This window comes from Oncorhynchus keta, chromosome 7, assembly GCF_023373465.1.
Source record: "Oncorhynchus keta strain PuntledgeMale-10-30-2019 chromosome 7, Oket_V2, whole genome shotgun sequence".
Lineage (NCBI taxonomy): Eukaryota > Metazoa > Chordata > Actinopteri > Salmoniformes > Salmonidae > Oncorhynchus > Oncorhynchus keta.
This window is the reverse complement of record NC_068427.1, coordinates 24110165-24134321: the sequence shown is the minus strand read 5'-3', so window position 1 is coordinate 24134321 and position 24157 is coordinate 24110165. Positions and strand designations below refer to the sequence as shown.

General features: G+C 44.4%; 1 protein-coding gene across 3 annotated transcripts in view; it reads left to right on the top strand.

The window, feature by feature from the left end:
• The window catches only part of LOC118372757 (unconventional myosin-XVI), a 260749-nt gene that overhangs the window by 215925 nt on the left and 20667 nt on the right, over positions 1–24157 (top strand). For all 3 annotated transcript variants that reach the window (XM_052522327.1, XM_052522326.1, XM_052522328.1), the window contains exons 28-34: positions 3001–3103; positions 7058–7154; positions 7231–7492; positions 18396–18769; positions 18968–20215; positions 21690–21845; positions 22987–23072. In XM_052522327.1, coding sequence (XP_052378287.1) covers positions 3001–3103; positions 7058–7154; positions 7231–7492; positions 18396–18769; positions 18968–20215; positions 21690–21845; positions 22987–23072 — 2326 coding nt within the window. The remainder of the gene's footprint in view (positions 1–3000; positions 3104–7057; positions 7155–7230; positions 7493–18395; positions 18770–18967; positions 20216–21689; positions 21846–22986; positions 23073–24157) is intronic.

Here is a 24157-nt window from a genome sequence, read left to right as displayed (position 1 = left end):
CCCTTTCTCCCTCTTCTCCTTCTCCCTGTTTGTCTTTTTATTCTGTTTCCTCTCTTCTTTGCTCCATCGTTCCCTCACTCTCTCAAGGCCCTGGCCCTTCAGTAAACCAGATGACAAGTTTATAAATCAATCGTTGATCCTAAGGCCAACATGCCATCACACACACACACAAACAAACACAATACACACACACACACACCTACATACATTCTTCTTCTGAGTCATGCAGGTCGCACCACTAAGTCGCAGTGACCGCCAGAGGCCAATTGCATTAGCCTAGACTGCTCAGCTGCAGTGATTTATGGCTAAATCAATTTTATTGTTGCTTTTATTTGTCGTTTATGATGTTTTGTGGCCAGGTCAGGAAACACCAATTGAACTTTGAACTTGAAACCCTGCCCGTTTCATGGATGTCTGTTGTTTTCCTTTCTGATATGTTTTTTTACTAGCAAACACTTCCTCAGGTCAGGAGTTAGATCTTAAAATGTGGAAGTAAAATTAGTGTTATTGGATATACTTTAGTCTTGCTGTCCATATTTTTTCCAAGGTTTCTGGTTGAAACCACACGCTATTGTCTCTTTTGCGTAATCGGTGACCAATATCATTAAATTCCAACTGAACTCACTGTGGATGAAGAACTGTTGCCTAGTAAGCAAAGCCTGTAAGCTACACTGATGTCATGTGATTAATGTGACCAACCATTAGGGCTTCAGAGAGTGGGTTAGAGTACAGAAATCACCATCCTGCTTTTACTGCCTTTGTGACAGTTAATATTTGGGGGCCGCTGAAGGGCCCTTGGTCATGTAGGCCAGACTCTTATCAGAGGTGCTATTTCACTTCGTTGACTCCATATGACACAGCCCCCCTGGGTATTGTAAAATTGGGGGCCATCAATAGTTTTCATATTCTTACAGGAGAGGTTGTGAGTTTACAGAGATCCTTTGTGTTTTATGGGTCCTGTGGGACACCGTAGCGCTGTCTGTCGGCCTGTACATTAGCTTACAGAGAGAGGGTTAGGCAGAGGGAACCCACTTCTCTAAATCAAACACACACTAAAATATACACACACACAGTATAGATGTGTACACAGCAGGTTCGTCTCGTCAGGACCTCTCCAGACTATTCTAAACCGCCCTATGCTGCTCTTTCACCCCCCCCACCCCCCCCCCCCCACACACACACACAATTAACAACACAAGTGGTTTATATCTCTGACCATCTGCTCATTATGTTTGCCTCATTTAATAGGGACATTCTGTGACATTACACAGGGACAGTCAGTCAGTCAATCAGTCAGTCTGTCTGTCTGTCTGTCTGTCTGTCTGTCTGTCTGTCTGTCTGTCTGTCTGTCTGTCTGTCTGTCTGTCTGTCTGTCTGTCTGTCTGTCGACTCTGGATCACACATCAGATGGAGGGGAAGCAGTACTTCAGATCACACAGAGAAGTCAGACGAACAAAGAATTGTAATTGGATAAAGGCTCCTATTAACCTGTCATTAGACCTTAGGGCTTACACTAGTATGTAGCTCTGACCTGGACAATGTGCTCTGGGTAGAAGTCAACCTTAACCACTTATCTAGAATCAGCTGAGCTTACCTTTACTACATCTTAACTTTAGGGGAGAAAATGCAAGACTGACCTAAGAGCAGTGTACATGGGTAACTATCTGATTTCGAACAATGCATAACAGCTGTTTATTGCTGGAATGATTACCACACATCTGTTGAGTATTGGTATGCACACCCTTTTCTGTGGGCTTTTCCACAAATTGATGTACGTTGATGTACGTTATTCATGTTGTTAAAGTTGTCCAGACATCTCTTACCAGCGTTCACTCCACTCAAACACAAAGGATCAAAGGCTGTGTCTCTAACCACACAATGGAGCTCCTCTTTGACCAAAACAACCCCTCCCCCTCTTCCAACTGACCTCTCACAGAAGCGGTAGCCCCTGGCAACACCAATAGGAACAGATGCTGTGGTGCTGGCCCACCTTTTGACCCCAACTGACTTATGAACCCTCTTGTTTGTGAATGGGCGGGTCATCCGATAGGCCCCACCAGAACCATATAGAGTTTCTGGGCCTCACAAAAACCGCCTGGGGTAAGGCTCGTTTTGAACCACAAATCTAGGATCAGATTGCCCCGGCCCCAATCCTCGCTTTACCATAAATGTGATTATGAAAATCACTGTCCTTACCGAATAAACACATGATTTCACATGTGAAATTTAACCATGTTTTGCACATGAAAAATTGTATTTCACGTGAAATTTCAAAAATATTTGTTGTTAGGATGTCCCTGGAACGTCACACATATTTGACACACTATTATACATTGTTTATATATATTTTATATATTGTTTATATGTATTAATACAGTAGTTATTATTCAACATGACCTCACCTGGGATTTGAAATCACAGCATCTTGGTTCACGGCATTCCGATCTTCCTGCTACTCTGATCAAGAACTGATTTCACCTGTATTCCTACCCTTTGGATTTCAAAGGAAATATCAGCTCTGTTAAAAATACACTCAAGAAAAGCTATTATACTATTCAGGAGTAATGTTAAAACAGAATAATATACACCACCAACATTAGACAACTGTACAGAAAAAAACAAAAATTTTTAAATAAGAAAATGAAATCCATGATGTGAAAGAATAGTCAGATGAACTAATAACTAAAATAGAAGTGCAGATGGCACTCATCTAACTCTCATATATGGAATTGTGTTTTCACATGTGAAAATCGGATTTGGAGTATCACATCAACAACTTTCACATGTGAAAATCTAACTCTGTTACATGTTATCACATTGACATCACACAAGAACACGTGAGCAAAACAACAAACGTGTTTTTTTTTCTGCAAGGGTGGCTGGGGACGTTCAGCTTACTTCTTACAAACACTGAAATCCTTTCCCTCCATATGTTACGGATGTATTGTTCCCAATGTAATAAGATGTGTGCTGATGGTTTTTCTATTGTGTGTGTCTCAGGTACAGAGACCTAGTGGACACCACTCTAGCTGGCAAAAAGAAGCTGTCCTCGCAGGAGAAATGTTGCTTTGTTCTGCAGCAGTGCAAACTCCAAGGATGGCAGGTGTGTAGCAGTGTCACTGCTCCCCTATTCTCTCTCTCTCTCTCTTTCTCTCTCTCTCTACACTCTTTCTCTCTACACACTCTCTCTCTCTCTCTCTACACTCTCTCTCTACACACTCTCTCTCTCTCTACACTCTCTCTCTCTACACTCTCTCTCTACACTCTCTCTCTACACACTCTCTCTACACACTCTCTCTCTACACTCTCTCTCTCTACACTCTCTCTCTACACTCTCTCTCTACACACTCTCTACACACACACTCTCTACACACACACTCTCTCTCTCTCTACACTCTCTCTCTACACACTCTCTCTACACACTCTCTCTACACACTTTCTCTACACACCCTCTCTACACACTCTCTCTACACACTCTGCTCAAAAACAAAGTATGGGAAGATAAATAATTTGAGCCCAGAATGAAATACTTTGAAATCCCACAGACTCCTCATTAAACCCTACAGCTGCCCCCCAAACAACCCAACTAGCCTTCACACGCACACACACTAGAGTCCTACATGGGTCAGTTGTTGTTGGAGCCACACCCATCCCGCGTTGGCCACATCAGTTCTGAGCCCCACCCAATACCCAACGTCAGGACAGATTTTTCTTCACAATCCGTCACACAAGCATGGAATTGTTTTAAGAGCCGATCTGCCGATATGTTACCCGTCATACTGTATGACTAACATCAATTGAATTACTTGTTTTCATGATTCCTGAGTAGTGGTCAATGTTTCCTTTGAATTAATTTGTCTGCATGTCTATTCAACATTTGGATAAAAGTAAACCATGCAATGAATTAAAATCGACAGGCTATCTTTTTATTTTCACAACGCAATGAATTAAAATCGACAGGCTATCTTTTTATTTTCACAATGCAATGAATTAAAATCGACAGGCTATCTTTTTATTTTCACAATGCAATGAATTAAAATCGACAGGCTATCTTTTTATTTTCACAATGCAATGCGTCACATTGACAACTTAAATCGATTTGAGAAAAAAAGCCTTCTATAATTAGCCTTCTTACCTAATGAAAGCATATAGGTGACATAAAAAAACTATATCTTTCCATTATTGTTTCGATAATCACAAAGATTAAATTAAATATAAATAAACTATTCCCAGAATTGAAAATAGGCTGCAAAAATGGTCTACATTTATTTAGTAGCATAAAGGGCTACTGAAACTTTTACCAGCCGCACCGGTTTAGACTTTACGTACATGGCCTGCTCTGGTCTAAATGAACGAAAGCCTGAATAACGTAGGCTAATAATTAACTGATAATGAACTGAATTACATATCATAAATAAATACCTGATTGCACTTTTTACAGGCTGTGTTGTTGGCCTTCCAAAGTGGGGATTTCACTCATGGAGCACCTGTTTCCAAAGTGGTATAGCCTATTGAACCATCATAACCTCTCTTTTGATTTCTCTGGCTAGGCCTATATTAACCATTTTTACCTGAGGTAGGCTAGCCAGGGAAAGTAAACTTGGCTATGTGTCGTTGCCTATTCTCATACAGGGGGAAGGAACATAAGCTCTCCACGTGGACAATTAGAATGTTTGAACACAAATAATGGACAGTTTCCTGCTCCACACTCTCTCAATAAGTGCGTTACTGTAACCTTGCCGCTCACAGAATGGAATTTGCAACACAACAAGCTACTCAGTTTTTAAAAAGTGGAGGTCCTATTACCTTGTTTTTTTTTAAAATGTCCGACACGCAGTGTAATTGTTCTGAACCCGCGGTTTAAAATAATGTTTTTATTCCACCCGCCATCTGATTGTTTTGCGGGTGACGCACGGGGAACACTGGGTATCCGCCCGGATGCAGGACTCTAACACACACACACACACACACACACACACACACACACACACACACACACACACACACACACACACACACACACACACACACACACACACACACACACACACACACACACACACACACACACACACACACACACACACACACACACACACACACACACACACACACACACACACCAATCAGCAGTCTGGAGCGGCCAATGACATCTCCCCCCTTCCCTGTTTGTGTGACCTCTTTGTTTCACAGTGACTCCCGGCTCACACACACGCACACTCTCTCTCACAATGCCTCCCAGACACATTGTCACACGCACCCAGGCCCACACACATACATTTCTGAGAAGTAGTGTGTATTTTAAATTATTTATTTGATTTATTTCACCTTTATTTAACCAGGTAGGCTATTTGAGAACATTTGCAACTGCGACCTGGCCAAGATAAAGCATAGCAATTCGACACATACAACAACACAGAGTTACACATGGAATAAACAAACATAGTCAATAATACAGTAGAACAAAAGAAAACAAAAAGTCTATATACAGTGAGTGCAAATGAGGTAAGATAAGAGAGGTAAGGCAATAAATAGGCCATGGTGGAGAAGGAATTACAATAAAGCAATTAAACACTGGAATGGTAGATGTGCAGAAGATGAATGTGCAAGTAGAGATACTGGGGTGCAAAGGAGAAAGATAAATTAATAAATACAGTATGGGGATGAGGTAGGTAGATAGATGGGCTGTTTACAGATGGGCTATGCACAGGTGCAGTGATCTGTGAGCTGCTCTGACAGCTGGTGCTTAAAGCTAGTGAGGGAGATATGAGTCTCCAGCTTCAGAGATTTTTGCAGTTCGTTCCAGTCATTGGCAGCAGAGAACTGGAAGGAAAGATGACCAAAGGAGGAATTGGCTTTGGGGGTGACCAATGAGATATACCTGCTGGAGCGCATGCTACGAGTGGGTGCTGCTATGGTGACCAGTGAGCTGAGATAAGGCCTAGGAGAGACTTGTAGATAACCTATAGCCAGTGGGTTTGGCGACGAATATGAAGCGAGGGCCAACCAACGAGAGCGTACAGGTCGCAATGGTGGGTAGTGTATGGGGCTTTGGTGACACAACAGATGGCACTGTGATAGACTGCATCCAGTTTGTTGAGTAGAGTGTTGGAGGCTATTTTATAGATGACATCACTGAAGTCGAGGATCGGTAGGATGGTCAGTTTTAAGAAGGTATAGGAAGCCAAGTCTAGATTTAATTTTGGATTGGAGATAGTTAATGAGAGTCTGAAAGGAGAGTTTACAGTCTAACCAGACACCTAGGTATTTGTAGTTGTCCACGTATTATAAGTCAGAGCCGTCCAGAGTAGTGATGCTGGACGGGCGAGCAGGTGCAGGCAGTGATCGGTTGAATAGCATGTATTTAGTTTTACTTGCGTTTAAGAACAGTTGGAGGCCACGGAAGGAGAGTTGTATAGCATTGAAGCTCGTATGGAGGTTAGTTAACACAGTGTCCAAAGAGGTGCCAGAGGTATACAGAATGGTGTCGTCTGCGTAGAGGTGTACCAGAGAATCACCAGCAGCAAGAGCAACATCATTGATGTATACAGAGAAGAGAGTCGGCCCGACGATTGAACCCTGTGGCACCCCCATAGAGACTGCCAGAGGTCCGAACAACAGGCCCTCCGATTTGGCACACTGAACTCTATCAGAGAAGTAGTTGGTAAACCAGGCGAGGCAATCGTTTGAGAAACCAAGGCTGTCGAGCCTGCCAATAAGAATGTGGTGATTGACAGAGTTGAAAGCCTTGGCCAGGTCGATGAAGATGGCTGCACAGTTATGATGTCGTTTAGGACCTTTAGCGTGGCTGAGGTGCACCCATAGGAATGAGTAGTCTGGGTGTGTTGGAGCGTATCGGCCCCTTGGCCTGTGCACCTGTCAGGACACATGTTTAACTACAACAAACTTAATGAATCCTGAATCTGACTGAACCCCAATCCTCTGTCTGCCTGTCTGCCTGTCTGCCTGTCTGCCTGTCTGCCTGTCTGTCTGTCTGTCTGTCTGTCTGTCTGTCTGTCTGTCTGTCTGTCTGTCTGTCTGTCTGTCTGTGTCTCAGATGAGCAGTAGTAAGGTGTTTCTGAGGTACTGGCAGGCTGACCAGCTCAATGACCGCTGCCACCAACTACACAGGAAGATCATCACCTGCCAGAAAGGTACAACACAACTTGCATCATGTTTGTGTGTGTGCGCGTGTATTATTAACCCCTCTCTCCCCCTATCCTCTGTCAGTGATCCGTGGCTGGCTGGCCCGACAGCGTGTGCATCGTAGACTGTCATCCCAACAGACGGAGGACTGCAGTGTCCAGAGGTTCCTCCAGGGGGCAGAAGACCAGGGCCTGCACACCTACGACCACCTGGTCATCCAGAACGCCACCGACATCGCCCGCGAAAGCGACCACCAGCGCTGCCATGGCAACGGGTCACACGGCAACAGCCCGCCCCTCGGGGACAGGCCAGAGCCAGTTGGGAAAGAGGAGGACACACCCAAGAGGTAAGAGACCAACCCTTTCAACCCTCATGGAGAGGTCGCTCATGGTGGTTTTGTGTTTCTTCATTGATTTGAAGCTAGTTATATAATGATTTAGACTATATTCTGTAGCTGTTGCATCAATGTAAGTCATTCTAAACCAACACAAACACTATAAGGATTTCAAGGTCACAAGGTGTGCGTGTGCGTGTGTGTGTGTGTGTGTGTGTGTGTGTGTGTGTGTGTGTGTGTGTGTGTGTGTGTGTGTGTGTGTGTGTGTGTGTGTGTGTGTGTGTGTGTGTGTGTGTGTGTGTGTGTGTGTGTGTGTGTGTGTGTGTGTGTGCCTGTGTGTGTGTGCCTGTGTGTGTGTGTGCACAATGTGTGTGCACAATGTGTGTGCACAATGTGTGTGTCATGTGATGTGAGTAATGGTGTCATTGAGCCCGTGCTGGCTGGTGGCTTTAATTGCATATGATGATTGATAGTAGGGTAATGAGATAAACCATCAGCATGTGGTAATGTTTCAATGCTGTCGCTGTGATGACACTCTGGTCTCCTTGTCTTATAGCTATTTTTTAAAACTTTTTTAAAAACGTATTGTGTACATAATGTTGCTGCAATCGTCTCTTATGACAGAAAATAATGTCTGGACATCAGAACAGCGATTACTCACCGTGGACTGGAAGAAACTTATTCCTTTAACGAGTCCGACGAGAAGGATATCCTGCTTTCACTGGAACAGGCCCGGATCCCCACCTTTTGCGTGAAGAAAAGACACAGGAAAAGGGGCCACAGATCAGGCATCATTCTAAAGATCCATAGGCGAGTGATTAAACTCCCACTGCCGTCCGTTCTTCTTGCTAACGTGCAATCATAAAATTGTTGACCTACGATTAAGATATCTTACCAACCGGACATTAAAAACTATAACATCTTATGTTTCACCGAGAGATACGGACAATATAGAGCAAGCGGGATGTTTCATGTACCGGCAGAACAGAGAGGTTACCTCTGGTAAGACGAGGGGTGGGGGTGTGTTTTATTTGTCAATAACAGCTGGTGCGCAATGTCTAACATTAAAGAAGTCTCAAAGTATTGCTCGACTGAGGTGTAGAGTACCTTATGATAAGCTGTAGACCACACTATCTACCAAGAGAGTAGCTGTCTATTTTCCACCACAGAACCAAGCTGGCCCTAAGACCGCTCTCAACCAACTCTATAAGGCCATAAGCAAATAAGAAAATGCTCACCCAGAAGCGGTGCTCCTAGTGGCCGGGGACTTCAATGCAGGCAAACTTAAATCAGTTTTACCACATTTGCCAGCACATGTGCAACCAGAGAAAAAAAATCCTAGACCACCTTTACTCCACACAAAGAGATGCATACAAAGCTCTACCCCACCCTGATTCCTGCTTACAAGCAAAAACTAAAGCAGGAATTACCAGTAACTCGCTCAATACGGAAGTGGTCAGATGAATACGCTACACTACAGGACTGTTTTGCTAGCACAGACTGGAATATGTTCCGGGATTCATCTAATGGCATTAAGGACTACACCACATCAGTCAGCGGCTTCATCAATAAGTGCATCGACTACGTAGTCCACACAGTGAGTGTACGTACATATCCCAACCAGAAGCCATAGATTACAAGCAACATCCGCATCAATCTAAAGGCTAGAGCTGTCGCTTTCAAGGAGAGGGAAACTAATCAGGACGCTTATCAGAAATCCCGCTATGCCCTCTGACGAACCATCAAACAAGCAAAGAGTCAATACAAGATTAATATTGAATCCCACTACACCAGCTCTGACGCTCGTCGGATGTGGCAGGGCTTGAAAACGGTTATGGACTACAAAGGGAACCCAGACACGAGCTGCCCAGTGATGTGAGCCTACCAGACGAGCTAAATGCATTTTATGCTCGCTTCGGGGCAAACAACACTGAAGCATGCACGAGAGCACCAGCTGTTCTGGATGACTGTGTGATTACGCTAACGGTAGCAGATGTGAACAAAACCTTTAAACAGGTTAACATTCACAAACCCACTGGGCCAGACAGATTACCAGGACATGTACTCAAAGCATGCGCAGACCAACTGGCAAGTGTCTTCACTGACATTTTCAACCTCTCCCTGACCGAGTCTGTAATACCTACATGTTTCAAGCAGACCACCATAGTCCCTGTGCCCAAGGTAGCAAAGGTACCCTGCCTAAATGATTACCGCCCCGTGGCACTCACGTAGGTAGCCATGAAGTGCTTGAAAGTCTGGTCATGGCTCACATCAACGGCATCCTCCCGGGATCCCTAGACCCACTCCAATTCACATACCACCCTAACAGATCCACAGATGATGCAATCTCAATTGCACTCCACACTGCCCTTTCCCACCTGGACTAAAGGAACACCTATGTGAGAATGCTGTTCATTGACTACAGCTTAGCATTCAACACCATAGTGCCCATGAAGCTCATCACTAAGCTAAGGACTCTGGGACTAAACACCTCCCTCTGCAACTGGATCCTGGACTTCCTGATGGGCCGCCCCCAGGTGGTAAGAGTATGCAACAACACGTATGTCCCACTGATCCTTAACACAGGGCCCCCTCAGGGGTGTGTACTTAGTCCCCTCCTGTACTCCCTGTTCACCCATGACTGCGTGGCCCAACACGACTCCAACACCATCATTAAAGTTGCTGACAACATAACAGTGGTAGAATAAGTAGAATAAGTAGAATAAGAATAAGGAGCCTGATTACCGACAACGATGAGATGGCCTATAGGGAGGAGGTTAGAGAACTGGCAGTGTGGTGCCAGGACAACAACCTCTCCCTCAATGTGAACAAGAATAAGGAGCTGATCGTGGACTACAGGAAAAGGCGGGCCGAACAGGCCACCATTAACATCGATGGGGCTGTAGTGGAGAGGGTCGAGAGTTTCAAGTTCCTTGGTGTCCACATCACCAATGAACTATCATGGTCCAAACACACCAAGACAGTCGTGAAGAGGGAATGACAAAACCTTTTCCCCCTCAGGAGACTGAAAATATTTGGCATGGGTCCCCAGATCCTCAAAAGGTTCTACAGCTGCACCATTGAGAGCATCCTGACCGGTTCCATCACCGCCTGGTATGGCAACTGCTCGGCATCTGACCATAAGGCGCTACAGAGGGTAGTGCGAAAAGCCCAATACATCACTGGGGCCAAGCTTCCTGCCATCCAGAACCTATATAATAGGCGCTGTCAGAGGAAAGCCCATAAAATTGAGACTCCAGTCACCCAAGTTATAGACTGTTTTCTCTGCTACCGCACGTCAAGCGGTACCGGAGCGCTAAGTCTAGGACTAAGAGGCTCCTCAATTACTTCTACCTCAAAGCCATAAGACTGCTGAACAATAAATAAAATCGCCTCCGGACAATTTACAATGACCCTTCTCCCTTTTCTACACTGCTGTTGCTTGCTGTTTATTATCTACGCATAGTCACTTCACCCCTACCTACATGTACAGATTACCTCAACTATCCTGTATCCCTGCACACTGACTCTGTACCGGTTCCCCCTGTATATAACCTCATTATTGTAATTCTTATCATGTTACCTTTTTATCATTACTTTTTGTTTTTGTCTCCTTGGTAAATATTTTCTTAACTCTTCTTGAACTACACTGTTGGTTAAGGGCTTGTAAGTAAGCATTTCACGATAAAGTCTACACCTGTTGTATTCGGCGCATGTGACAAATCAAGTTTGATTGGATTTTATTCCTGTATTCCTTCTGAATATGCTAATAAGACAGCGATAAGCCTCCAATTGGCCTGTCTGTTTGTGTTTGAAAATACAATTCTATTATTATACCTTTATTTCAACAAGGAACACAGACTGAGACCAAGGTCTCTTTTACAGCTGGGTCCTGCGTATACATGTTTACACATACAGTTTAGGTACAATGATTAAGAAACCACACAAGACAAACAAAACGATCACAGATAACACAAAAAAATACAGCAACAGATTACATTTACACACAGGTTATTCCCCTAACAGCACAAGAACTTGCATTACCCAAAACAGTTACAAGCAATACAAAAAAAATCCTCCAATAAATGTTTAAAATGGGCGACAGAGGGACAAGAGTCTCAAGTTGAAGTTTAGTCTGCAGACTATTCCGTAGACAAGGAGCGTAACAGGAAAAGGCAGCCATACCCAAATCTGTGGAAATCAGATGGGCCTCAAGTGTAATTCATATTTGAGACCTGGTTTTAGGAATTATAATTCTAATGTTGACGAGTGATGATAAATAAGAAGATTGTCTATAAAGCACTTCTGAATAAACAAACACGAGAGCATGTTGTTCTCGTCTCATGAACAGCGAAGTCCAACCCACATTTTGATATAAAACACAGTGGTCAGTTCTGTAGGTATCACCCGTAATAAACCAAAGTGTGCAATGATAAGTAGCATCCAGTGATTTAAGTGTGGATGCCGTAGCATGCATGTAGATAATATCCCCATAATCTATAACAGACATGAACGTAGCTTGCACAATTTGTATTCTATTTGTAGAGAACAAACATGTCCTGTTTCTATAGAGGAAGACTAGCTTATTTTTTTGCCGTTTACAAAGTTCGTTAATTAAGGCAGTGGTCCCGTGGTCGGAACATATATCAGCGGAAATTACAAGTGCGCCACGTATAGTTTTTGATAAAACTCAAACTTTCATTAAAATGCACATACAATATACTGAATTAAAGCTACACTCATTGTGAATCTAGTTACCGAGTCAGATTTGTAAAATGCTTTTCGGCGAAAGCATGAGAAGCTATTATCTGATAGCATGTATCTTCCAAATACTGCACCGTCACCTAACGACAGATTTTGCGATAGCCGGGGGCTACTCAGAACGCAGAAGTAAAATATAAAACATTCATTACCTTTGACCATCTTCTTTGTTGGCACTCCTAGATGTCCCATAATCACTATTGGGTCTTTTTTTAGATTAAATCGGTCCATATATAGCCAAGATATCGATCTATGAAGACTGTGTGATAAACGGAAAAAAATATAGTTTCATAACGTAACGTCATTTTTTAAAATTAAAAAAGTCGACAATAAACTTTCACAAAACACTTCGAAATACTTTTGTAATGCAACTTTAGGTATTAGTACACGTTAATAAGCGATAAAATTCATCAGGAGGCGATGTAAATTCTATAGGCGTCCGTCGGAAAATAATGTCTGAAGAAATCTCAACCAAAACATCCGGTCGGTGACCGGAGGGAATCGGTTCCCTTGTGTCGGTTTGACCAAGAATCAAAGCCGAATCAAATGACAAGACTCTAGACATCGTGTGGAAGCTGTAGGCACTGCAACCTCAGCCTCATTTAATTCGGTTCACTTGGAACAATTCCTGGAAGTAGCGCATGGATATTTATTTCCATTTTCAGTGATCAGATTTTCCTGCACTTTTCGATGAAACGCACGTTCTGTTATAGTCACAGCCGTGATTTAACCAGTTTTAGAAACGTCTGAGTGTTTTCTATCCACACATACTAATCATATGCATATACTATATTCCTGGCATGAATAGCAGGGCGCTGAAATGTTGCACGATTTTTAACAAAAAGCTGGGAAAAGCTGCTTAAATTCTCGACTTCCCTAACAGGTTTTAACATGCATTTTAAAAGACAGTTCATCATCCAACCATATCCCTAAGTATTTAAATGCAGAGACCTGAATAATTCGAGAACCATCTGAGCGTGTAAGTGCAAGTGTATTTTCAACCAAATTTTGAATCTATTAAAAATCATAACACGTGTTTTCTTTGCATTTAAAACAAGTTTCAGCTGTATAAAATACCCTTGTAATATCTTCAAATCTGTCTCCAATAGTGATAATGCTTGGTCAGCCGTTGAAGCGATAGAGTACATATATTGGTTTTAGCAGCATTTAGTACCATCTTCAGGTCAACAAATGCTTTCTGCAAGGTAGTAAAAGCAGATTGAAGGGTCAACAGATCCTGAGCTGCTTTATGGGCAGTAGCGTATACAACAGTGTCATCTGCATACGGATGGAAGTCACGGTTTTGTACAGATACTGCTGTTAATATGAATAGTGAAAAGAATTGTACCAAAGAATCGAACACCAAGCAGCCCAATCTAAGCCAATGGTGGAGAGTTTCTGGAAATGAAAAGGGTGATCCACAGAGTTGAACGCCTTGGACAGGTCAATGAAGAGGGCAGTGCAGTGTTTCTTCATATCTAAACAATTTATGACATCATTTAAAACCATAGACGACGCAGAGATGGTACTATTACCTGGTCTGAACCCTGGCTGTTTTACATTGAGAAAGGATGTAGCAGTTAAAAGGGATCTGAGCCGAGTAATCATCAATGATTCTAGGATTTTTCCCAGGCAAGAGAGTTTGGAAATGGGACCATAATTATTTACTTCACTCGGGTCGTCACCTTTATGTAGAGGAAGCACATGGTTCCAAACTCTAGGGATAGTACTCAATATAATTGTCAAGTAAAACATGTGTTAATGCTTCCGCAATCAATGGAGCAGAAAACTGTGATAAGAAGGGATCAAGCATATCAGCCCCAGTAGATATTATGTTTTTACATCAATCATAAGGTGTTTTTACAATACATCAAAAGTAGACTGTTGCTCCAGAGAAAACAAGTATTCACTGGGGGTTGTCTGGTCCTCTATCAAGTCGACTGGCAGCTGGGAGAGGGACGAGCAGTTTACTGACTGACCCGGGTCTATTAAACCAAGATTTCTTTCAAACTAAAATGTTTGATTTAAAGCATGACTTATCTATTTTTTTTCTAAATTTATGTCAGAGTTCATTATAACTTGCTTGGGTAGGGAAGGAGACATTTCCACGCTTTAGCACCTTAACTGTTTTCCAAAATTTAGATGAATCACTAGCAGTCAGCGATATAACTTAGGATGTGGCTTGATTTAGCCTTTTCTTTTACTAAGGACATGCATTTATTTCTCAGTTCCCTGAAAAGCTGCCAGTCCACAACAGCATCAGTTAGTCTAAAGGGATTTTATAAATTGTTTAATTTTTAGCGTTTAAACGGAGCCTGTTTATCTGCCTGTGGTATGAAAATAGATGAGAAGTGCTCAAAAGCAAATTCAGGATCACTTGAAGGAGAAAAGTTCTGAAAAGTACAAGTCATGGATAAACGCTTGGGGAGAAAAGTTCTGAAAAGTACAAGTCATGGATAAACGCTTGGGGAGAAAAGTTCTGAAAAGTACAAGTCATGGATAAACGCTTGGGGAGAAAAGTTCTGAAAAGTACAAGTCATGGATAAACGCTTGGGGAGAAAAGTTCTGAAAAGTACAAGTCATGGATAAACGCTTGGGGAGAAAAGTTTTTTAAATGTATCTTCCTAATAATATGGGGATCAGAATTATGCTGTCTAGTTTTTCAAATACAGGCTATGGGAGAATGACCACAAAGGTCACCTGCAAACACACCTATGGGGGTTATTTGTGAGAATTATATCTAATAATGAAGATCTATCTATATTTTTCGCATTTAACCGAGTGGGGTTTATGATTAGCTAGGTTAGATTAAGATCAAGACAACTGTTCTTAAAGTTATCTGAGATAGGTATCAGCCAGTCCAGGCTAAAGTCACCTAAGACCAACAGTTCAGGTGATATAAAATGTTTTAAAGGCTCAGCTATGATAATAGTTGCATCAACTAATACATGAAGGTTTTGGGTCATGGTCACATCTAAAACCAGGATTTCACATTTTTCTGGGGTATAGTGATATTAAGAGCACATGATGCTACAAAAGTTGATTTCACATCGCCACCCCTCCACCTTTTCTCTGCCTATCACATCTAAAAAATGTTGTAATTAGCGATGTCCTTATCCATCATCGAATAGTTTAACCAAGTCTGATAAAGCAAGAATGTCTGTGTTCGTGTCATGCATCCAGATATTGATAAATTCCATCTTTGACATTTATACTTCGCACATTTAAATGTAACAAACCCAGACATTTGTGTCACTTAAAAACAGCAGGGGTGTCGATATTTACCCTAACAAGGTTGTTATAAACTTAAGTGATGGCCTAGTGATAGTGGGTTAACTGCCTTGTTCAGGGGCAGAACGACAGATTCTTACCTCGGGGATTCGATCTTGCAACCTTTTGGTTACTAGTCCAACACTCTAACCACTAGGCCACCTGCCGCCCGATAAAGACAACATTGACAGAGTTACAATAACTCTTTAGCCAGACCTGAAGTGATAGCAACCTACTGAATCTACCGTATCCACGTCTCATCGTGGGTATGGGACCCGATATAATGTGACGATTGTTTTGGTACTTCAGTTTTGCAACTTTGTGTCATTAAATCCCACGTGTACTATAACAGTATCTGTCTATGGATTTTAGTTGATTGCTTCAGGAAGTAGCGTAGTGATATCCTTTACTTTTGCACCCGGATAGCATAGGTTGCTAATCCCGGGCAAGGAGATGTTCCTTAACATTGAGCTTCCAATGATGAGGGCAGGTCAGATCCCCCCGCTACCGTATCTCCGTATCAGCGACAGGAGCCGCAGAAATCGGCTGGGGAGAAGGCCGCTCAGTGTACAAGCTACAGCATCTGCATACCCGGTGTCTGTATGCCGGTGTCTGTATGCCCTGAGTGGGTCAGTGGCTCAAAATGATTTGAGTGTTTAATATTACAACGCTGATAGAAAAAAACGGAACACTGGGGAGCGGGTCTCTTCCTCCACCTCAAACCAATCACACTACATTCACGCCTGCCAGGGGTAGAGCTGATATCATCCAACTTTTAGCTAGGTTCAAAAGGCGGTAAGGTGGGGAAATGCTCAAGATCCATAAAAGTTCCGTCGGCATCGACAAATGCGGTTAAACATGAGGCTTCCTTATTCAAAATGAAACGCTCTTCCAGATGTTTCATTTCCTCAAGTAAAGTAATGATACTCTTCTTGGCAGCATTTATTTCGTGGCATTTGACACAGATTAAGTTTTCAGAAAAGTCCTTCACTTGGTTGTCACGTACATTGCATTTAATGGCCTTAAGGAGTTTTCACTACTTTGTGTAGAAGCAGGAGAACACCCTTTACTCAATTCAGCCATTTTGCTTACCAGAATGGGAATAATTATGTTAACCCCTCTTAAAACTTCTTATGGGCCAACATCCGGTGAAATTGCAGAGTGCCAAATTCAAAATACAGAAATAGTCATAATAAACATTCATAAAATATACAAGTGTTGTACATCGGTTTAAAGATGAACTTCTTGTTAATCCAGCCGCAGTGTCAGATTTCAAAAGGCTTTATGGCGAAAGCATACCATGCGATTATCTGAGGACAGCGCCCCGCTTACAAAAGCATACAAACATTTTCCAGCCAAGTAGAGGAGTCACAAAAGTCAGAAATAGCGATAAAATTAATAATTTACCTTTGATGATCTTCATATGGTTGCACTAACAAGACTCCCTGTTACACAATAAATGTTTGTTTTGTTCGATAAAGCCCCTCTTTATGTCCCAAAAACTCAGTTTTGTTGGTGAGTTTTGTTCAATAATTCACTGGCTCCAAGGCGGTCAAAACATGCAGACAAATACATCCTAATAGTACAGGTAAAGTTTGTCAAAACATGTCAAACGATGTTTATAATTAATCCTCAGGTTGTCTATTGTCTAAATAATCAATAATATTTCAACCGGACAATAGCGTTTTCAATGGAAAGGAAAAACAACGAACGGCGCTATCGGTCACGCGCGCAAAGCAGCTCTGCATTCTTCCACTGTCCTCTGACCAAAAAGTATTTTTACTCGTCGTTTTTCAAAATACAAGCCTGAAAGCATGTCTAAAGACTGTTGACATCTAGTGGAAGTCATAGGAACTGCAATCTGGGCCCTAACCCATAACATAGTCAATAGGCATTCAACAACTCACGTAAAAAAACACTTCCTGGATGGATTTTCTTCAGTTCTGTTAAACTCACAGACATTTTTTAAGCAGTTTTATAAACTTCAGAGTGTTTTCTATCCAATACTACCATGTATATGCATATCCTAGCTTCTGGGCCTGAGTAACAGGCAGTTTACTTTGGGCATGTTTGTCATTTAAACTTCAAAATACTGCCCCCTACGCAAGAGAGGTTGATCCGCCCCTTTTTTCCCCAAAGTTTGTGGAAATGTGAAATTAATGTAGGAGAAAATAACACATTAGATCTGGTAAAAGATAATACAAAAAAAGAACCATGCGTTATTTTGTATGTTTTTGTACCATCATATTTGAAATGCAAGAAAAAGGCCATAATGTATTATTCCAGCCCAGGCACTCATTGGATTTTGTCCACTAGATGACGGCAGTGTATGTGCAAAGTTTTAGACTGATCGAATGAACCATTGCATTTCTGTTCAAAATGTTGCTTCAAGACTTCCCAAATGTGCCTAATTGGTTTATTATCAACTCTTCAAGTTCATAACTGTGCACTCTACTCAAACAATAGCATGGTATTCTTTCACTCTAATAGCTACAGTAAATTGGACAATGCAATTAGATTAACAAGAATTTAAGCTTTCTGCCAATATAAGATATGTCTATGTCCTGGGAAATTGTATTATTACTTACAACCTCAGGCTAATCGCATTAGCCTACGTTAGCTCAACCGTCCCGTGGGGGACCCACCGATCTGGATTTGTATTAGATGAAAAGTAATTATATTATGGTTGTCACTCTAGAGAAGAATTCAGTTTATTATGTTTGGTTGGAACCAGGATAAAACATCACCAGAAGGTGTGTTGATCCATGGTGAGGGGAAGGAGAGAGAAATTGAGCAATAGAGGGAAAGAGAGGAATGGGGTTAAAAATTGTCAAATGTTCATTCATTTATCATGCGGATATTATTTCCTGCCCCCCTCCTATAGGGTTGTGGAGAAGAGCAGAAGAAACCAAGATGGCTCGGTTAGTGGGGGGAGCCGGACTATCCGCCACTTCCGCTCCAGCTCAGTGCCCATCCCCCTGGCTATGGAGAACTTGGTACATTACAGCCCTGGACCATCCATCAAAACAGCCCTGCAGCAGGTGGCCTATAACAACGAGGATGGGGGAGGAGGGCTCGCATCGCCACGGAAACAGCCTCCCCCCAAACCCAAGCGGGACCCCAACACTCGTTTGAGTGCGTCGTACGAGGCGGTCAGTGCCGGACTGACCCTGGGACCCTCGAGAGAGAGTCCCACCCCTGAAGGCTGCGGGTCGCCTGCGGGGAGCCCCCCAAAAACACAGCTGTCACCTACGGATGGTACGCACAATTATGACATACTTCTCAACTATCATTACCTCAGCCGCTATGTACCCCAAAACACTGCTGTCTCCTACGGATAGTGCATATATACACCACAACACCCCAACTATTATAACCTAAGCTTCTTTGAACCCCAAAACACAGCTGTCAGTGGTGTAACTGTTGTGAACTGCTTCTCCTCTTATCTCTCCCCAGCTCTGTCCAAGCCGCGGCCCCACAGTGATGACTACACGACCATGAGGAAGGTGCCTCCTCCCAAGCCCAAGAGGAGCCCAAACACCAAGCTCACGGGCTCCTACGAAGAGATCAACGCTGCCGGCATTAACCTCCTCCAGCTGCGCCCTGCCGACGTCAAACTGGCCCTGCTGTCCCGCGCTGGGGGACTGGGGGGGGTGATGCGGCACACAGCGTCTGTGGATGGCCCACAGGCGGTGACACTGAGCCTGCACCATGACCAGGATGAGGAGGATGTGTACATAGAGATGGTGGGGGCTCATGCCAGGAGTTACAGTCTGGGAGGTGGCCACCAGGACCCCCCCAACAGCCCCCAGCAGGGAGATGCCGAGGCCGTCTACGAGGAGATGAAGTACTTCCTGCCCGAGGAGGTGGGACTTCCGGTGGGAAGCACGATTGCCATGGCGACAGCCGCTGGGAAGTTGGAGGTGTTAGGGTTGATGTTAGGGTTGGGCTTGTCTCCGTCTCAGATTGGGGAGGGAAAGAGGGCAGGGCTGGGGGGTCTAGCCACCACTATGGAGGCCCAAACATCTGCCACCGGAGGGGCCAGCAATATCCCTGCACCCTTCCCCAACCTGCTCCCACACCGCCCCCCTCTCCTGGTGTTCCCCCCCTCCCCCGTCACCTGCTCCCCTGCATCTGATGAGTCGCCCCTCACCCCTTTGGAGGTGAAGAAGCTGCCTGTGTTTGAAACCAACCTGAACTACGCCGGCCCAGACAGCCCCCTCTCCCCCCAGTACTCCCGCCAGCGTGCTGACTCCTCCCCCTCTCTCTCCGTCCTCCTCCCAGACAAGCCCACTCCTCCTCTCACCCCTCCTCCTCCTCCCCCCAATGCCCTGCCTCCTCCCTACCGCCCCCCCTCCCACTTTCCTTTCCCCCCAGAGTCCAGCATCCTCTCCCTTACCCGGGCTGCTTCCGTCACGGGAGGTGGCAGCTCGGACTCTCCCAAACCCTCCTACTCCTCCTCCTCTTCCTCCTCCTCTCATAGGGCTGGAGGCGAGAAGCCCCCTCCCTACTCTCCGGCCAAGTCCACCCGTCCAGAGCCACGCCGTTCCCACTCCTGCTCCTCCTCGCCCCTGCTGTTCAACCCAGCCAACGGGAGACCCCTGACTAGCCCTCAGCCAGCCCTGGATGAGCTCAACACCCTGTTTAGCTCTGGACGCAGCCTGCTCAAGAAGACCACTACAGGACGCAAGATGAGGGAGGGAGGTGAGTCACAATGTATCACACACACACACCCTCAAGATCTTTCCATTGCTTCTCACACTTCTCCTGAGCTTAAAAGGTAGCTACATAACTTAGAGTGTATCCCAACAGTTATTTAACAGCGAGAAGCTCTCCCTGTCCCTCTATCCTCTCTGGTGTCCTGGCGTTAACCTTTGTTTTTCATTAAAGATGCTCCATCACTCAGATTTATGAGGCAGCATTGGGCCGACCCTGATCACGCCTGGACACTGCCTCCGCCGTAGGGGAGGGAGAGGGGAGAGGGGAGGTGGACAGACCTCTCTATCTGATCCCTCACACAAGGTCTCATACACATACATTGATCTGAATGGGGATGCCTGTTATAGTTATTATTTCTCTGTGGTCACGTGATTACTTCCGGTAGTGGTCTACATAAGGGCCCTAAAACCCTTCATCTGTCCAGTGAAACCCTTGGCGTCATGGAAAGAGTCTGCATGCCAGAGGAGGCTGGTAGTCAGGGTCTTGACCGCTGTGTTATTTTGAGGGGTGATGGCGGGGGGATCTGAGAACGGGAGATGCTGCTGGGCTTAACGGGACAGCCTGCTTCCGTTCCCTCCCCGGCGCTAAACAGTTATCCATGACACCCGATGCTCCGGAGTGGCCCGTGGATTAGGGGAAGTATCCCAGCCATGCCTGTGACGAGCAGCCTGCTCCTCCTGTGGGATACGGGAATGCTGCAGGAATGCCATGGGGAAAGGGCAGGTGGCAACAGGGCATTCCCCAAAAAATCTTCTGTCACAGGACAAGCATTCCCTTTGATTTATGTACACACTCACACACAATTATACAAACACATACCACTCCTTAATTTACATTTTCACTCACTCACACACATAAAAAACCCTGTTCATATCACTCTCTCTCTCTCTCTCTCTCTCACTCACTCACTCACTCACTCACTCACTCACTCACTCACTCACCACTCACTCACTCACTCACTCACTCACTCACTCACTCACTCACTCACTCACTCACTCACTCACTCACCACTCACTCAGTGGCTCCTGTTGAGTGGGAGAATTCTGATGGTTATATTTAGTCCTCTTGTGACCAGGAGTCAGGCATTCCTGATATGGGACGGCAGAATTCCCATCACGCAACACATACAGACACACAACACACATTCTGTCTGAGAGGGTTCTCTGAGCTGGTGGGCCTGGTAAGGGGGCAGGTGATTCAGGATTATCTTCCCAGGATTCTTGGAAGCAGAAGGGGCATGGGCTATTGGGGGTATTTTAGACAAGACTAGTATTAGACATTAAATTCAATGTATGGAAACAAACCTATGGCAGTAACATTGTAATGTGTGTGTGTGTGTGTGTGTGTGTGTGTGTGTGTGTGTGTGTGTGTGTGTGTGTGTGTGTGTGTGTGTGTGTGTGTGTGTGTGTGTCTGTGTCTGTGTCTGTGTCTGTGTGTGTGTGTGTGTGCGTCCTCCCAGGGTTCAACTCCAACATCAACCTGCCAGGTAGAGAGGAGCACCCAGGCTCCACCCCCACCTCCTCGTCTCCGCAGCTACAGGACAGGAACGCCAACAACCACACACCCCCCTCCCCAAGCCCCACTCCCATTGAGAACGGCAACCGGCTGTCCAACGGTAAGAGCCAATGTTGGGGTCAGGTGAAGCGGTGAACGATAGGGGGTAATGAGGTAGGAGGAGAAGAGAAGAGAGGAAACGATCCCAATGATTCCTTTGGTTCCTCCTCGTCTCTTCTCCTCTCTCCGTCATGATCACTGAGGGCTGATACCAATATGACTTCTGTCACCTACATTAGCCAGCAAGGTCACATCAGTGATCCCATAGGGACATAAAGGGGACACTTTAAGACTATTGGGACATGACCAACAGTCTTTTTCAGGATGTGTAGTAGCGTACTAAATCACATATATCTTACATTATTGCATATTGCTTCTATCACATATGGCCATATCAGGCCTCTCAGACTGGTGATAACCATGAAGAAGTGATGAGGAGAGGAATCTGTTAAAAACACTAGGCCATTCTAGACACTAACTCTGGAGTTCTGGGTGTGATGAAGCCACCAGCCCACCTGGAGTCTGTAATGAAGGGGGAGGGTGGTTGTTTATAAGAGACAATTGAGGGTCATATGATCACTGTGTTTAACCTTAAGAGAAAGAGACCTTTATGGTTGTGAGTTCTGGGGTCCGCTCACAACCAAGAATTCACAGAATGAGACATTGCACGCAGAATTCTGCCTATTTTTATTTGACCTTTATTTAACTAGGCAAGTCAGTTAAGAACAAATTCTTATTTTCAATGACGGCCTAGGAACAGTGGGTTAAACTGCCTGTTCAAGGGCAGAGCGACAGATTTGTACCTTGTCAGCTCAGGGGTTTGAACTTGCAACCTTCCGGTCACCGGTCCAACCCTCTAACCACTAGGCTACCCTGCTGCCCCAAAATCACATATACATAATATGACATTTAAAATATTCAGTATTACAATGCAAGTCTAGAGTGACAGAGAACTTTCCTCCCCTCCACTGCAAGGCTTTCCCTTCCTCGGGTACTCTGTTTATCCATCTCTCCACTTCTGTCTTTCATAGTGGCTCCACTGGCTGATATCTTTCCCTTGTGTGTGTGTGTGTGTGTGTGTGTGTGTGTGTGTGTGTGTGTGTGTGTGTGTGTGTGTGTGTGTGTGTGTGTGTGTGTGTGTGTGTGTGTGTGTGCTTTTCGTTTGTTTTGTGTGTGTGTGTGTGTACTTGTTTTCTGTTCAGGGTCAATGGAAGATGAGGGTCACACAAAGTCAAACTCTTCCAGCTCATCGTCTCTGCACAGGCATATGGACAGCCATCACACTCAGGTAAATACACACACACACACATACAGGCACGGACACTCTGTCGGTGAGACTGTGTTGGTGGTTCCAGTAGCCCTGGCCCTCAGTTGTGTTACCTTATTTAGACCAGGTTGCCTAACCTCTCTAAATCGTGTTTTTAGAGTTGAATCTCTATGAATATGCTGGCATTACAGCACTGCCCTTTCATTGTGGAGAGTGAAACTGACCTGCCTGCCACAGACACACACACACACACACACACACACACACACACACACACACACACAAGGATGTGTGTCAGGCCCGCTCGTCTGTTTTGGGTGTTTTCATTAAGACTAACAGTAGCAGTATTGAACTTTACTTTTCACTTGTGACGTGATCTTCCCCTAGTTCCCAAGACACTCAAAGCTTGTGGTCTATGGTTACAGGACTGGATTTCATCCTCCCCCCCAGCACACAGTCCCATGACTGCGTCATATAAGGCCGATCAAGGTCAAATGACCAAGTTGAAACCATGAAGCTCCTTGACACACACAGAGTTCATGTCAGTTGATAAACACACAAACACCCACACACACTTGCGCTGTGAGCCTTAATAATTAAAGTAGGGCATGAAATATTCACTGGGACAGAATCAATCCTACTGCGAGAGACGTTTGCAACACCAATAACACCTCGGCAGCAAAAGAGACACAACCCTACACCCTGACACCAGATCCTGAACTAACTCTCTTCTCTACCACCACAACTATCTCAAACCAGTTATCTTAACACACACACAACCACCACCACCACATACTAGTAGAGGATACATGTGTTTTTCCTGACAATGTAAACCTGACCAGGGCCCAGAGATTTTCCTGGTCAAGTTTCCTGGTCAAAAACGCCTGGCTCCACATAACCCTAATCGATAGGCTGTTGTAGAGCAGGTCTCATCATGACAAGATTTCAATTTAATATAATGGACATGGGTTAAAACCGACCAATATTTCCTCTGGTTTACCCTGACATTATCTGTCTCAACCTGTCCTCAACCTGTCCTCAACCTGTCCTCAACAGGAGATTCCAGAACGTAACCGCTCCCCATAATCCACATTGTTAAAACCCAG